This window comes from Limanda limanda, chromosome 7 (genome assembly GCF_963576545.1).
Source record: "Limanda limanda chromosome 7, fLimLim1.1, whole genome shotgun sequence".
NCBI lineage: Eukaryota > Metazoa > Chordata > Actinopteri > Pleuronectiformes > Pleuronectidae > Limanda > Limanda limanda.
In genome coordinates this window covers 22,880,922-22,898,164 of record NC_083642.1, presented here as the reverse complement: position 1 = coordinate 22,898,164, position 17,243 = coordinate 22,880,922, and the positions used below count along the sequence as shown (strand labels likewise).

General features: G+C 43.5%; 1 protein-coding gene across 1 annotated transcript in view; it reads right to left on the bottom strand.

Annotated features, from left to right (window-relative positions):
- The window catches only part of prex1 (phosphatidylinositol-3,4,5-trisphosphate-dependent Rac exchange factor 1), an 85,883-nt gene extending 69,551 nt beyond the window's left edge, over positions 1-16,332 (bottom strand). Inside the window, exon 1 of the mRNA XM_061075272.1 lies at positions 15,985-16,332. Within this exon, the coding sequence (XP_060931255.1) occupies positions 15,985-16,128 (144 nt within the window). The 5' untranslated portion in view covers positions 16,129-16,332. The remainder of the gene's footprint in view (positions 1-15,984) is intronic.
- Positions 16,333-17,243: the final 911 nt, after the last annotated feature.

Here is a 17,243-nt window from a genome sequence, read left to right as displayed (position 1 = left end):
CAGTAATTTTACGTGACTTCTGTTAGCTTCATACTTTGGCAGATGCAAACACAGAGATGAAAAATAGCACAAAGCCATTATTTGCCACGTGTCTGGATAACAGGGGAAAAAGCAGATGTGATTGCACCCTTAGACGACCCTAATTAAAAGTCATGCATCATTTGCATGGAGCGGGCAATACCTCTGAGCAGTGCGGCCAACATGCACTGACGGTAGGATAAGAGATGAATATTCAAAGAGCCATCATGTGGCTAGAGCAGTTGTTATCGGAAAAAGAAAGTCAATCGTGAAAAACATACACAGTAGTCATGACAAGCACTGTAACTCTACTCCGACCACTGGACACAGTTGTTGAGCTCATTACTTATGAATCAACATGCTGAGCGGCTGATGGTCCTTGTTTACTTTCACGAGAGGTAAACGCTGCAGCAAAGCTCGACCGAAACCAAGTTCGTCAGTTATCTGATGTTGAGATTTTCACCACCAACATTTAATTAAGTTAGATCGATGAATGCTAATGAGATTCCATTTAAACCTTTGCTGCTTAGCAAACCTGCTTTTCAGGAGCCGTTAACTAAGGTTATGTAATGTTGCTGTTGCCTTTCAACTGGGATTAACATCATTCAAACTACCATTATAAATGCTGCATGTAACTTAAGTTTACATGGAAAGTGATATTAATATTTGCTTTTAAATATGTTTCGGTGTCTGAATAATAAAGGCTGTTGTCAGCTGCAGAGACGACTGAGCAATGATGAAGATAGTCAGTCTTAATGAATGTTACATAGTTTGTGCTCAAAAGAATAAATTGAAGTATATTATCATCTAAATGATAATCAATCAAGCTTTTTTCCCCTCTTATACCCTTGTTTTATCATATCTAAACCGAACAATATTGTCTATGTAAAACAATAGTTGACACTTTATTGTTCGTTTTCTATAACCTGTGCCACATAAATATATTTATGTTTTTATAATTGTGTGTAGTCCTATGGAGCATCCACAGAGCATAGAGACACTTTGGGACTCTGGGCTGCTTCTGATGGTTTTAGGGGGGGCGTAGCATCAATGCATCCTCACTGGCGTGGGACCAGTCCCCCATCTGCCTGTCTGGGTCTGTGGGTCAGGACAGGGAACATGATCTCCATGCTCAGATACAAGTGGAGATGTTGCTGGCTCTAAGCTCTGTGGACACACAATACTTTATGATGTCTACATGGCTTCACTGAAGTTTCACAACTGCCCTCTAATCTCCTGCGTTTGGCATTACAACTTGCCGTCATCAAAACCCCTGAACCTTGCTTGGGGGGGGGGGTGGGTTTTAGAGGAGAAGCAAGACACGCAGACAACCACAAAAAACACTCTCTAAATATAGTAGTAGGACATGTCCATGACCTTGCTGCTCCTTTTCTGACATCAGCACATCGTCATCCGCAAGCCAAGGGTGATTAAATCCTGTTCAGTGCAGGATGAGACATGAATGAATAATATTTACGTAATTAAAGGATAGCAAATCATCTGTCTTCTGCTCGCTAAAAAAAGACAAGTTTGTCATTCTGTAAAATCTAATTGTTGTCCTTTACATAAAGACACAGATTTATACACTGCAGCGTTTCCTGAACAGGATGCTCTGAGCACCTCACGTTAGATTGTGTGCACAAGATGCCTTGTTACTCTCCAGTACCTAAAAATAGTGATGACATCAACCAGCGTGTTAATAATAGTTGGTCAGAAGGGACCCAAATTCATTTTTTGATACCCTCCGACTCATAATAATGAGTCAGATTGTTTGCACGGAGGGGCCTCAGCTGCAGAGATGTTGCACATGATGGTCTCTTGCCACAGGGATGATGGGAATCTGCGCATCCTCATCCCATGGGACACTGGTAACAAAACCATCAAGCTCCTTAATAGACCACGATGCTGCCAAAGACAACACTAATGCAGGATGATGCCACTGATGTTTCAGTATGGTGAAGACAGGAATATTCAACATACCCTTATCAAAAGATATTAAAGCTTCATAATGAAACACTCACAAAATTTGGGGGGATTTTGTGAAGGCTTTTGTAACCTTGTTTAGATATGTGCTATGCAAATAGTTATTATATAAATTCTTTCATCTTAAATAGGTTACACAGAGGAATGGATGATATGGCTAGAAATTATATTTAGATTATATCACAATAAATATGTTCACTTTACTAATTCAATTTATCGAATTCGATAATTACCATTATAAATAACTTTAGGGAGTTTTTTGTTCCTGAGAAGAGGTTGTGGGTTAAAACTCTTCTTTATGAGCAGAGAATGACACACACTTGATTAACCACAAGATATTCTCCAGATCTGAGGTTGATCTATTATGTGTCCATTATGGAGCTGGTTGCAAGAAGTCGGTTATGATTCCTCTGAGAAAAAAAGGCGAGACCTTTAAGAAGTTGACAGATCAAATTTAAACCCTAGCATACACTTCTCATACAGTTGCACCGAGTTCTCAGAAACAAGTATGTTGGCTTCTCATTAACATTTTCACAACCCCACACCCTCATTTACAAACTGTGGAACAGGGTTGTTTTCACGGTTTTGGTAAATATACTTCAGTGTGTGACCTCCTGTCGAAGCACGTTGCAGTTTAGATAAGCACTGTCAAGTCTACGGGAAATGTGAAATATAACAGGAACAACTACAGCTGCAAATATGCATATAGCTCCCAACCAGTGTTAATATCATAAAAAAGCCTCTTCTGTGTTGTAATAGGAGGACAGTGTATAGTTTTGTTACATTTGCTTGTTCTCATGCCAAAGCAGAAGTGACTCTCTGCCTCTCAAATAACTTAAAAAGAACGAGTGTAAAACTGCCCTGACTGCAGTTTTACTTAAAATCTTTAAACGTGCCACTGACCGGCCACGTGATCAGTTGGCCCTTAAGTTATGCGATCCCACTGAGCTGAGTCACTCACTCCCTTTACTGAAACTATTTATGCGCAAGAAAATCACACGTTCAAAAAAACCCAAACTGCATCAGAACGCACGTCTCTGCCAGTATGTCTTAATGTGTGGCATGCAAACAGGAAGTGAAACACGAGCAATCACACATAACAAAAAGGCCAACACTTCAAGACGCCTAAACACTTGATAAGCATTTTGTTTCTTTTAAGCAGATAGGCAGTGTCTCAACTCAGCAAGGAAGGAAAACAAGTCTGCAGAGTGAAGCCTCGCCGCAAAAAAAGCAGCAGATGTAACTTCTGGACAGGAAGTGGGGCTTCTGAGAAAAGAAAGTACACAACACATTTGACCGGCCTATCACTCAACTGTGTTCTAAGTAGATTCTTTCAAAGTGGTTTTGGTGGTAGGATGCAACCAAGCTGTAGCAAACAAATAAATCACTTTGTGCACTGTGGGAGTGATTTAAAGTGTAGATCTCTGCGTTAGCTTTGCGGCACAACAGCCAGACTATAATGAGAGTGTGATAAGTGACAGATCAGGATATTTATTTGTGTCAAAAGGAGCCAACAGAAATGCAGTCCTCCTTATTTACTCCTTTACCACCCACAACAGCAATTGGCAACACACGTCTAACCCAACATCCATCATCACCTGCCACCACAGACAGCTGTTTAACACCTATAACTGTCGTCCTATGAGGCATCCGGCATCATCTCACATGAGCCAAAGCCGAAGGGTCAGACGTGGCCTGGAGGGGTGGATGGGGGTGGGGGGGTGGGGGTTGTTCAATGTTGAGATTTACCAGAGCGAAGAGGGGCCAGACAGTAAGGTGTGAAGATACAGATGGACCATATGCTGGTGGGGTCCAGCGTCCGCTCCAGTGAACAGTGAGTAAGACGCCTGCTGCCATCACGTCTGCCTCTGGACACAGTTCTCTACCTGCAGCCAAGCTGGCCACGTAACATGACTCAGCGTTAGGTCACATGACCCAGCGTTATGTCCACTTTCTCCGAGTCAAAGTCTTCACTTTTAATTGACTGGCAGAGAGCTCACAACTGCGAAGGTCAATAACGTCACTGTGAATGACACCAGGGGTCAATCTACGATACAAGGATCAAATCTTTACAATAAAAATCATTTCTTGACACAAGAAATCCTGGATGGTTATGATAAGAAAAAAAAACAGTAGGAAAATAACTATAGAGAAGTAAGAAGATGTCATAATTGTCAGACGCACAGTCAGGATGAAAACTGCTGCAGGGGATGTTGCCTCAAGGGTCACTCAGGTCGGGAGCAGAAGATCCTTTTAATTTGGATGTTTAACTACAGCAAAAGGTCATCCATATTAAACAGGGATTAATGAGAAAATGAATGTCTGGGAGAACTGATCACAGCGCACCTTGACAGGCTGTTTGGGAGATTGGACTCAACTACACAGAAGGCTCCTTCTAATATGTTATGCGACAAAAACAAGGATGAAAATGTCAAGGAGAAATTAAAAGACAAACTGAGGGAATAATGAGGTTATGCTTAATATTTATCTTCAATTGTTTTACCGAGCTACTGGACAACAAGATCCAGAAGAAACTAAACTAACGTGCCACTGGCTGTCATTCATTCCTTAGTTCACTGATGATCAGTAGCCTTCATCTGGTAGTGATGCCAAATGGAGCTCAAGAAACTGAATTATTGACCTGGCCTGATGGATTCTGTACTTCCTGTTGGCCATATATAGATTCTTAATTTTGCCATTGACTTTTGTGTGAAGCACCTGGTAACCCTGTTTAGATAATTGCTATACTTATAAAGTTATTTTTGCTATTATTATTTAAAAGAAAAGGCAAGATAACATAGTAAGATGGAATATCAGTAGAATGACGATATTAAATGTATCCACACGTCAAAAGGGTTTTGACCATTTCTTGGCTGGAACAAGTGATTTCATGACTGTGACTACCATCAGCATTCAGCAACAACGCTGGGCCATCTCGCTCAATTCAGATATCTCACAAGAGACCTCATATATCAAGAACAAGCTCGAACACTTGTCAAAGCTTTTCCAGAGGGCCCCGAGAGCCCCCTTTCAATTCGCCCTGGTTCCCACACCTATTGCTGCAGTCCTCAAACAGAATCACAGATCCACAGACTTTTTTTCTGTCCAAATTCTCAGGTCACCAGCCTCAAACCCTTTACCCCTCTTCATCCAAGAGAAAAAACAACAAGCTAAAAACAATGCATCCATTAAGGGTCCCTCTTTCTGCAGAGAGGGTTTTGGGTAGCCAGCCATAAAGAGGAACGGGGCAGTTCTGGAGAGGGGAAGGGGGCCATTTTGGGGCCGACATGGCATGAAATTGAATAAATAAATGAAGAAATCCCCTCTTTGTGTCCTGAGTGCAGCAGAGCCAGAGAATGGCCCGTGGCGTGGCCTCAATGAGGGACCCCAGTAAACCATCGCAAACTTCTTTCTCTCTGAAGCTGTAATTCACATCTCTCCCAAACACTTTAAAAACTCCCTCCGCTCCCACCCAACCCTCCAACCAGTCCCTCGCTGTCTTCCAAGAGAAACCCCTTTTTGGCACCAAAAAACAAAGTCCTCTTTGAGTCTTGTCCAGTTTTTTTTCTCCCCCTCTCACTCACTTCCGCTTTGAAGCGCTTTAAACTTCAGGGCTTTTTGAACTGCTCACATGGGCGGAAACTTGACACGACAGGGGATGAGACTGTGTCTCAACCACAGAGGACAGACAGACAGGACTGGACCAGGGACTTCCTGTTAAAGACTGCCTACTCATCAAGCACACATCAGCTCCGCTACATAAATGAATGGATGATGTTGAATATATATTAACTTATACCAAAATTAGTTTTGCTGTCTAAATTGCAAAGGACAGTAACTATAATTTCTGACCGTGACTTTTGTTCTCTGAGTTGACAGGAATCGTTATTACTGAGGGCTGGAGCATTTTTTCTATCTTGTTTTGCTGCATGCTCTTTTAACAGTGACTTCTTATAATTAATGTGCTTTAAAAATCAATTATGATACATCCACTTTTTCACGTAGCTTCTGTCAGACAATTACACACTCTCCCTCAATTCTGTCTCTCATTACACATCAATTGGTGCAAAACACAGGGAAGCGCGTGACACTTGCTCTCACACACTCCTCTTGTGACAGCTCGAATGGAAATAGCTTGCAAAGCCGTTAGTGTGGAAAATGTAATTAATACTTGTTATCATTTGTGCACCGACTGTTAGCAGCAGTTCTTGCTTCTGGGTCAACCTATAAATCTGTTAAGATGATCTAATTTTATATCAATGTGACATGTTTAATTACTTTCAACGCAGCTAAAATTACACTTTTTTAAATTATTTATTTAACTAATTTAATTTCTAATGGTGCTGACCCTCAATGGAGATTTTTCTGCGAACCCCTTTTCCAAGTGGCTTTCCTGTTGAGGGTGACATGTGGTGATCTGGAGATAACATCATGGACCAGATTGCACAGACCATCTGGAAGTTTGGACGCATGTTTTTTTGGTGCTGACAGACGTAGGCATCACAGACTGGAACACGCATGGAGAGCAGGGTGTTGAGTGAGCCATCGGAGATGTGCAGAGCTTTCAGAGAGGGATGTAGCACAGGCGATCATTTAAGCAAAACTACAGAAACAATACCTGTTCACATTTCATAACAAAAACATGTGTTTTTCATAACAAACACATGTTTTCGCTTTCATACAGTAGATTTGTGTCAAGCAACACCAAACGCAGCAGGCCAACACCTGGCATTCAGCTGGGCAGACACAAACAGTGTCATGGGCACAGACAGAGAAAAGAGGGGGGACCAAATAAATGAGTATACAGCACAACACAATAATGGTCATTTGGCAAAGCAGGGAAGGGGAAGATCATAGAGAGCAGCCACTGGTTCTAACTTAAACAGTATTTACCAACGTGATACAGAACAGTGTTAGTTGGATAGACGGACGGACAGACAGACAGCTGCTAGTTAAATCCATTTTTGTCCTTTTCTAGCTCTGAAACCACGGATGAAGCTGACCTACATTCATTCAACTTCTCGTTTTTGGCAGCCACCAATGCAACCAACACTCGTCTTAGTTTCCAGTTCTGAAAGTGATGCTTCCAGGATTATTTATCTCTGGGCAAGCACAATTATCACAGAGAGATAACTGAGTGTGGAGCGTAAATTCTGAGACTGAAAATAACAAGATGAAGAAGAGACAAGGGTCCTGGTAAAATCCACATAAAATTAATTGTAGTGATAGTAATTAGTTGGTAAAATATAATCTGCTGGCCGATATCTGGAGTTGTGGACATTTTCTTTTAAATAATAACAACAGTGCAACGCTACTCAAGAAACCTGAAGCAATGCACCTTTTTATCTCAACATTTTCACTGTTGAGGGGAATAACACCTTTTATGTTAATGTCAGTACATTTTGTGTGTGTCATTATGTTATCTGAATTAAAATCGTAAAATCTGCCATTGAAATAGCCCATACTGCTCAAACTCTACTTTTTTCTTTCACAGCTATTCTGTAAAAGATTCATATCAATCACATCTGGAGACAAAAACCAGCAGTGGTGATTCTTCAGGTAAAATTGTTACCTTTTCAGCACATCAGCACAAAATCATCAGAGTAAAGCGTGTGTGCTGTTAGTTGGCAAAACTGTCATTAGAAAGAAGGAGACTAATATAAAGTAAAAGCCATTCAGCAACCAGGCCAAAGAATTTATCAGCAACTGTCATGAAATCAACTCAGTCAACAGCGTATTTAACTAATTGGCTTTAATAACAATAATTGGTGTAACTTGTTTTCAATTCTATTAAGTTCTCAGTTTATAGATGTGGTAGCTAACTAGAAAAGTTAATCCAGCAACGCTCTTCAACTTCCCACCTCTGATCCATCCACACCTCTCACTCAGGCTGTCACACAAAGAGCTCTGACACAATTTTCATTCGGTTTTGTTCACAACACACACACAGTAACAGTCTCAGCGTTGACATTAAAAGAGCAGACGTGAGCCTGAGGAGCCGAAACAAAAGAGAGGAGATTAACAAGAAAATAATTATCATCTTATACAAGGATGACTGGTCCCTAGCTTTATTTTGGAGGACAACATTTTAAACAAACCACTTAATGTTACTTCAAAGTGCATTTCCGTACCATGGAACAAAAAAAACAATGGAAGACCTACTTAGGAGTGTGCGAGTGTGAGTGTGAGTGTGAGTGTGAGTGTGTGTGTGTGTGTGTGTGTGTGTGTGTGTGTGTGTGTGTGTGTGTGTGTGTGTGTGTCACTCCTTCTTTGTCCCATTGTGTCATGTGAACAGTTTCCTGGCTGGGCAGCGTACAGGCCAGGCATACTCTGACCCGCCCTGATCCAGCAAGATTTCCACCGTCTAGTATTATAATCTAAAACGATCCACAACATACTCTCTAAATTAAAGAAGCTTTGTGTGAAGGTGTTTAATTGTTGTGTTTTCTTGTTCCACATTTTTCTATAAGGAGTATGACCTCTGACCCCTGAAAGAAGCCACACATCTGGTTGTATTTGAGAAAGCAAACAAACATTGTAAGCCCGCCGCCACAGTACGTAGGGCAAACAGGAAGCTCGGAGGGGAGAGACTATGCCAAGACATTCTGCAGGTATCCATCCATCCCATGCATGCAACCCTAAAGAGTGCAGTAAACAAACATGTGGCACGGCCACTGCACCCAGTGGCTACCCTGAGAAAGTACGTGCCCCGACTTTGTCCGGGTCATGATCTCCAAAGGGACATTAGGGAGCTCATGTTGCCGCGCTTTTACAATTCAGGCCAGGTCACCCATTGTATCGTATATCAGCCTGTTGAAAAGCACTCCACAGAGCCTTTCACACACAGAGCGACGGTGCCTCTTATTGGATGTTTGCTCCCATCATAAAAATGTCCCTAACAGCACATCTTTAAAGTCTCTCGGGCCACATTCTCCACACCATCCGCTCTAATGTCTGACACAGAGGAATCAGTGAGCTGATATGATTCCTGACTAACTACAGGTCCTTACCTCCACACAAACCTCAGATTCCACACTCCTGAATACAATCACTTTTTTAATAGTGTAAACATTAACTAGGAACTACTCAGAGAAAAATACATTAATTTGTTTAAACCAAAAGGAAATTTCACAGAGACCCCAAAACACACCCACCTCATACTGATCACGCAGAAGTACTTTAATCCTATGCTAATTCATGGCTGGAAGAATCCACAAACATCTCTTGTGTAGGGAGGGGGTGGAGGGGCTGGGCTGTGGGGGTTGACATCATGCCTCTGGGTGTTACAGTGGTTTAGACTTGTTAACTTGAATTCTTAAAATTCCTGCTGCAGTCCTATGCCTCAAAGAAATGGCTTATCAACACACATGACTTTTAAAAAAAAAGCACTAATATTGAGTTGGAAACTGGCATTGACACCCGGCAGAGGAATGAAATAGGTCTGGCTCTATAGCCGCACTGCATGGCACCAATTGTCCAGAGATGGAAGGTTGCACGATTGGCAATTATAGCATTAATATGTGTGTATAAAAGGCAGCTCGTGGTTTATGAACTGACTTGGGTTATGGTGGTTCTCTCAGTCTTGGCTAGATAGACAATACTACTTTCTCATTTGAAAACACATCAACTCTGAAACAGACATGTCTGGCGTCCACACTCTTCCAGAGTTGTAGAGCCGCTAAAACTGAGAAGTTTGTAAAAACTGCTTGTCCTGTTTTAGTTTGAACACTACAGGGCTGTGTTTTAGTCTGGACGGGCAGAAAAAACTCAGACGTTTGGACACGATGATGTCACAACCGCCGGCTGATTTAGAATTATTGTTCACGACTTAGCCTTAACTGATTCATCACAGGACCCCCCCACCTTCCGGAAGAAAACAACTGACCATGTTGTCTTAACTAACTGCTCTTCCTTTTTAACATTGCTCTGTCTTTTCTGTAGCCTTGCTCTTTCTGCAAGTAACAACCAAATGCTTCCTGTTTTCACCAGCGTGCACATGCCCAGTGTATGTGAATAGAGTTGAGTGTCACGTGATATGCATTTTCAGGCAGCTTACCATGGGCAGGGATTAAAACCAATACAGAGTCAGAACCCTGATGTGGACGGCGATCATTTGAATCCCCGTTTTCAAACATAAACATGAAGTCCAACGCCTGTTTTACCCTTTTAATTCAGGGTTATTGCCCCAGGAGGCAACCTCTCTTTTACAGGAACACCCTGATCACATTCACACAGTTACACACCAGGCAGCAGCCCAGTACAACCACAGAGCTGCTGGCCCCCGAGCAGCCCCTCTGTTCTTCTGGTTATGGACGATAACATTTAGCATGACTGATTGAATGGGCGGTTACAATATTTTTAAACCAAAACATATAAAGCACGCAGCAGAGAGTTTAAAGCCCAGTAATAATAAAAACCCTCGCAAAATCCCAGCAGCGTGCCATAGTAACTGCTCTACCTGCTGTTAGGATGGACCCTCCCTCCTCTCGCTATATCTGTGATGTGTGTATGACTTCAGCAGGGCTAAGGTTGCAGAGGGCTGAAACCACCAGCGTTGTGGCCGTGATGAGTTAGAATCTGAAGCTATTTATACCCCCCCCCGCACCCCCCCCCCGCCTCTCCTCCCCAGCCCAGAGAAACTCAATGCTGGTCTTTCCCACTGAGTAGGGAAGGAAGGAGAGATGGAGCAAGAGAAAAAGAAAGTAAAGAGGTACGCACAGGCTCAAGTTTGGAGAGGAAGCTCAAGGCTGACTTCCTGCATGTGGGTCTTCCAGGGCACAGGTCGCATGGCGTCTTCTGTGTTTCTGATCATGTGCTCTTGTCATCCTGTTTGCTTTGCGGGGCTTGTCAACAGTGACTCCAGGTCCACGTACAGAAAGATCAACAACAGGATGAGACGGAGGTGTGAGCTATAAAATGAACGTGCAATCACACACTGGAAACTCAATATCATTTATCCACACAAACACACATCGGCATTAGACGTGTGTAACCTCACTCGTGTGTGGCCTAAAGCAAAAAGGTCACAGAGGGCAGGATTTCCAGATGTTTCCTATTATCCTGCAGCATTGACAAGGCCTTCCTGGATACCCTTCTCTCCATCTCTCACTTCTCCGAGTGGAAAAGGGAGGTCGAAGGCTGACTAACTTATTGGCCACACAATTCCCCTGTTGTCTTCACTCTGCCATGGGTCAGCATGGTCAAAACAAATCCAGCAGCCTTTAAATTGGCAAACTCCCACTTTTTGGTTCTGAAGGAAATTCCCCCAACTCTACCGGGTATGATGCCAGTGACCATATTCCTGTTGTTGATAGCCTACATTTTGGTCATTGTGGCAGGGGAAATCCGTTTTCCCGGATTATATCAACAGAGCGTTGCCCTGAAGAAGATCCCAGCTAATCTATGGCACTAAGAAATTATCAATTCACAGAGTTGCGACAAAAGCTTGAAACGAGCAGTTATCACCATAAACTTTGAATTGAAAAGGAATCTGCTTGTTTAAATGAGGCCTCTAGATTAGGAGATTGACAATGATAGCGCAGAGCTAAATGAATCCCCTAATCCCTCTTTTCACACCCCCAGCCCCCTCCTCACCTCTCCTCCTCCCCTCACCCCGACATGCTTCCCTCCAGCACATTGGATGAGCTCGTTGGCACTGGTAATTGCCAGGGGATGAGTGACATGCAGAATGGCTGAGATGCCAAAGCCGGATAACCATCTCTTTTGTGTGTCACTGCAATCATTGCGATTGATAAGCGATGCTGCACAGGGGCTAGAGATCCAGGAGGTTTGAGGAGGAGCACAAAGGGAGGTGCAAAATAAGTCAGCGATAAGGTAATGAAGAATGATGTGGACGGTCGGCGGCTAGCTGCCGTTCAGCCGTGGACGTGAGGAAATAATCCCAGTGAGACGGAGGAAATCAAAACCATCAGGTGCCCTCAGATAAGAAGGAAACTGAGGGCATCTACACAAAAAAAGCACCTGAGAATAGGGATTTGTTCTAGATGTAAATGTTTAAATGTCGACATGACGTCATGTCCAGATATCCTCAGAGTGGCAACAAAGGAGTCTGACAGCCACATTGAAAAAGCTGAAACCCCAAACCTTGCTGTGTTTAAGTACAAGTATAAGTTTTTTTTTATTGGCTGAGGAAAACATAATTTGCTGTTTCACTCCCACACAGTCTCTACTCCGGTCTACATGTATGTATAACTTACAGAGGACATGTAAACAAACTAAACATAGAGCGTAACAGTGACCATCCACTTTTAGAAAGGCTCTGCTTCCAGAAGTAAAGTTCTCATTCATTTTCTCCATTGACGTTCCAAAAAGAGTTAAATGTGATGGGAACCACTCCCGCCATCTACAAGATGAATCGTGACAATAAAATATTTGATCCAGACCAACGAATACAGCAGAAAACAGAAAATAGTGCAAAGGTATATCAAGAGTGAAGAAACAACACATCCCATAAACCATTGCAAATGTTTACTTCTAATGACTTCCCATGTGCTTCTACTGGTATTTAACCTTGTTGTTTGTTGCAATATATTGTAGTTTGTGTTGTGTATATAGTGTGTCCTATAGTGTATAGTATAGGAACCTAGTGTAGTGATGCTGAACCATCCTATCATAGCCGATATGATATTCACAGTTAACGTAACCAATCAGAGACGCTGCTACTACAATTGAGGATTGTGGGTAATGTCGTGCTTCTCCTTGACATTGCAAATGAAACAGCTTTTCCTTGTATCATACCATCATGGTATCATGTACTTGTCACTTCTACATGAGCATAGAACATCGTTTCACAATCTCATAGCTTGTGGTGAGTCAACATTGGATGGTTGCAATAATATGGCTGATAATCAACCTCTCTATTCAATACAGGAGGGATCCAGGTGGCAGGTTGAGAAAGAGCAGACACTCAAAAGATACACAGCACATAATTCATCATCACAAAATAATTCAATGAATGAATGCGCTCTATTCATTAGCATCTTCACACTGAGGGACTACGCATCCCTGACCAACTATCCCCCCACCCGGAACCTCTCTATCTATACTGAAACCATATGCTCTGAGCTCCCACAGCCAGACGTTCCTTATCAACACCACTGTGGGCTGCATGGTGACAAAGCTCCAGCTCCTGCTGAGGGAAGCGGAGCATGCTCGGCTGGACCCTGGATGGAGAGTACTGGGGGAGATTTACTGAGGATTGGCACTGGTGTCTTTGTTTCAAATGTCTCAAAGGCCATTTCCACCTTTAGGTATCTAAGCCACTAAGCCCAGATGCCATAACACCCCCCTATAGTTGACTCAGGGAAGGGTCTCGCATGTACACACAACATATGCTCATCATATATAGCATGCTATTGGCATCAAGCTTGTTGCCATAGTATTGTATGTGCCCATATGGGAATGACTCGTAATTAGGGCAATCACATCCATGCATTTAAGCCTAGAGAAATTCTTGTTCACAAGATGGTGCAAAAAAAAAAAAAAAAGTCTATTTGTGCAACACAAAGCAGCAGAGCATGACTGGTTTAGCCTTTCTTAAGCCCTGATTCCTTCAAAAAAAACCTAACACTCACCAACATCTGTTTTTTGTCTGCAGTGGGAATGGATACAATCGGCATTCGCTCCCGGGTCAAATGATCCTGCAGTAGACATGGTAGGGATGGAGACCAAACCACTGGGAGAAAGTGATATTTACTAATCAGCAAGGCGAGAGAGCGCCTCAGTTTTCAGTGCATTGGCAACGTCAAACATGAGAAGAAAACACAGATCGGCAAACTCCTCTTCTGGCAATGGGAATGGAGTCATGCCTTTTTTGTGTGTGTTTGCCCAAACAAATGCCTATGCAAACTTATTTGGGTGTCAACGTGGTATTATACTAAAAACGCAGATTTTTCAAGAGCAGAATTTAGACAAAACATAGTTTGACACAAATCCTAACAAACATCCCAACGTCTTAAAAGTGTGGGATGAGTCTTGACACCCAGATTGGCTGCAGCCGTAGAAAGGGCATTCTATGCAAAGATGCTAGAGATAACAGAATTCCCCTGGAGCCCACACGCATCACTCCGCTCTGGCTCTTCACAATATGGCTTAAATCAAACGATGCCAATTGATGTGATGATGCGGAGAAGCACAGACGAGAGCTCTGGCACTGACAGTTTTCAGATGTCCACAGGAAAGAAAAAAAAGCCCCCCAGACTTCTCAGATAAATCAGTGGGGCTTTGTCTTTATCATTATGCCAGAAGTGGGGGGGGGGGTGTCGTCAAAGCATTTCCCTCTGCCGCCTGGTCTGTCTTGTAACAGAAGATAAGCCTTGACTGCCTCTTGTGCAACTGAGAAGAAAAGCAGTGTCACAGGAACTGGCCCCCCCAAATAATCTCTTTATTTAAACAGAAGTTTAAAAAGTTGGAACACATCATCCTGGAGCAGCATTGAGTGGGTGTCGTTTTGAGAAAGTCAACTGTAAGATCCTCAAGTAGCTCAGTATCTCAGCGACAGAGAGGAAGTCTCCAAACATGTGACAGCGCGAGAGAGAGAAGACGGAACCGTGACTTTTTTCCCCTTTTTATAAATACTTGCCAGATGTTGAAAATTTGAAATGTACACTGAATCATTAGCAAGTTCATCAGAAATAGGCTTTTATCAGCAAGTAAGGAATGGGTGCAGGCTTTTTAAAGAGTCAGGGCAACGAAACCAGAGAGTCTGGATCCCCTCCCGGGCCAAGGGGTGATGTTTTGCAGCTGACCCTGACCTTTGACCGTGTTGTGTGAGGGGGGCAACTAAAAGAGGGGGTTTGGAATCAGGCACAGTCACGTCGCTGCTCTCGAGTGAAATTAAACCAACTCATTCAGTCGAAGTTGAACCCCACACCCAATTTTTCTGAAGCAGAACCACCTGCACCGTCCACCTACCTCACACGCTGAGGCATAGGTGGCAAAGGGAGGAGAAGGAACGTGACTAATGGGATAGTCTCTCTCTCCCTCTCTCTCTCTTTCTGTCTCTCTCTCCCTCTCTCTCTCCAGCAGCTGGGAGCCAACAACAACCGGTGTTGGTGTCTGACAGGGAGCGTGTAAAATTACCAGGACATTCACTCATCAGCGGAAGCCGGTGGTGTTGTGCAAAGACTGAATATATAAGTGAGGGTGCTGAAATGACTCCCTAGCAGAGTCTGGAGGAAGAAGGAGGAAGAAGGAGGAAGAGGAGGTGTGGTGGTTGAGAGTGCTCATGAATATCTATTTAATTGGAGAGACACACAGAACCTCCCCTTTGATTGTCTTGAACCTGAGCTTTACCACACAATAGTGAGGTGTGAATGATGCCACCCCAGCGAGACTCCAGCAAGGAAACTGTGACAATTGAATAAAACCATTAAGAACATGAGGCTGAGATGCAGCAGTTACACTCTTTGTTTATGTCAGGCTGCACATCACACATCTGTATGAGGACATGAACACAACCAACAGCTGTACAGTGGGCACAACTTGTGTTATGTTTACACACACACACACACACACACACACACACACACACACACACACACACACACACACACACACACACACACACACACACACACACACACACACACACACACACACACACACACACACACACACACACACACACACACACACACACACATATCTTTATCAAACACGGGATTGAAAAGTTAAGCTGTTATTAGAAGCTTGTGGAGAGAAGGTCAAACCAAACTCCATGCGAATTTCTCCTGATTTATCCCGTTATCTGCACCAGAGGGGGGAATATTAAATCTACTTTTTGCTTGTAACGGATCCCACTTCGTATATGGTTTGCTAGCCGAATTAAAGAGTGGAGCCTGCTTTTCAATACAGCGTCGGCAGCTTCTTAATAAAACTCACGATGCGTTCGTGTTCTCTAAAAGACAACAATGGACGTTTCGATGACTGGAGTTTGGCTCGGGGAGAAGGTGTCAAACTTACGGACTGGAGGAACAGCAGCGTGCGGACATAGTCCCTCTCCGTGTTCAGCATCTCGTTCAGGACGCAGAGCCGGAGCCGCTGCTGCCGGTCCGAGTCCCGGGCGGCGTGCACTCCGTTCTCCATGTGCGCGTCCTCCTCGTCCATGGTGGGAGGTCAACCCGGGGGAAGCTGCTCTCTGTGCCGCGGAGCTCCGCTTCTTCTTCAGGTGTATATCCACGCTCCGCCGGGCTGTTGCTTCAGTCCATGTTGCAACTTTCACCTCCCTCTGCTCGACCTGAACACACACGCTGCCCGGCAGGGAGTGATGGGGCGAAGGAAGCAGCACGGGGGGGGCGGGTTCCACGCAAGTACCGGGAACAGCCGCGGAGCAAGGGGAGCGGACAGGACAGGGAGCCGCTGTGTGGCCGATACACAGCAGCTGAGTGCGGGGGGTGGTGGCGATGGAGGCTCCGCTCCGGACCCGAGGGGGGGAGAGGAAGAGGAGGAGGAGGAGGAGGGACACACACACTACACAACACAGTCTACACACTCTACACACACACACACACAGAGCGAGAGAGAGAGAGAGAGAGAGAGAGTGAAATCTCCATGGCTTTACTTTGACTTACATTGATTTCCTGGAGATCAACCATAGTCAATACATACTTAACCTTTACATAACTTTAAACCAACATTTACCTTAACTTAACCCAAACTTAAACTAAATTGAACGTAACCTAAACCTAACCGTACACTAAAGCTTACCTTAAATTAAAGCTTACCTTAAACTAAAGCTAACCTTAAACTACACCTAACCTTAAAACTACAGCTAACCTTAAACCAAATCTTAACTGAACCCAACCTTAAAGCAAAGTATTAGACCACACACACAACCTTGTACATGTATCTCAGTGGGGACCTTACCCATCACAACCAATGCCTACCCTTAACCCTCAACTTAATCCAAATGGCAAGTCTTAACCCCAAGGGAGTAACTTTGGGTTGGACACTGGAGCGGTTGAGGTCTGATATCATGGTCAAATACTCGGGTTAATTCCTAAATTATTATTTCTTACCAATGACTAATTGCTTCTCATCTTCAGAGGAGTCACTATTTGTATGTCAGACTTACCAACAAATGAGTAGCCAACAGAATCGTGGCTTGAATAAAACTGGGTTGTTGTTTGTTAGAAAGTTTGTATGTACTTTATATGTGCTGCAAATTCAACTGAATCGAGAAAACCCAGCACTTTATATTGTATCCTGTAACTGTCAATATT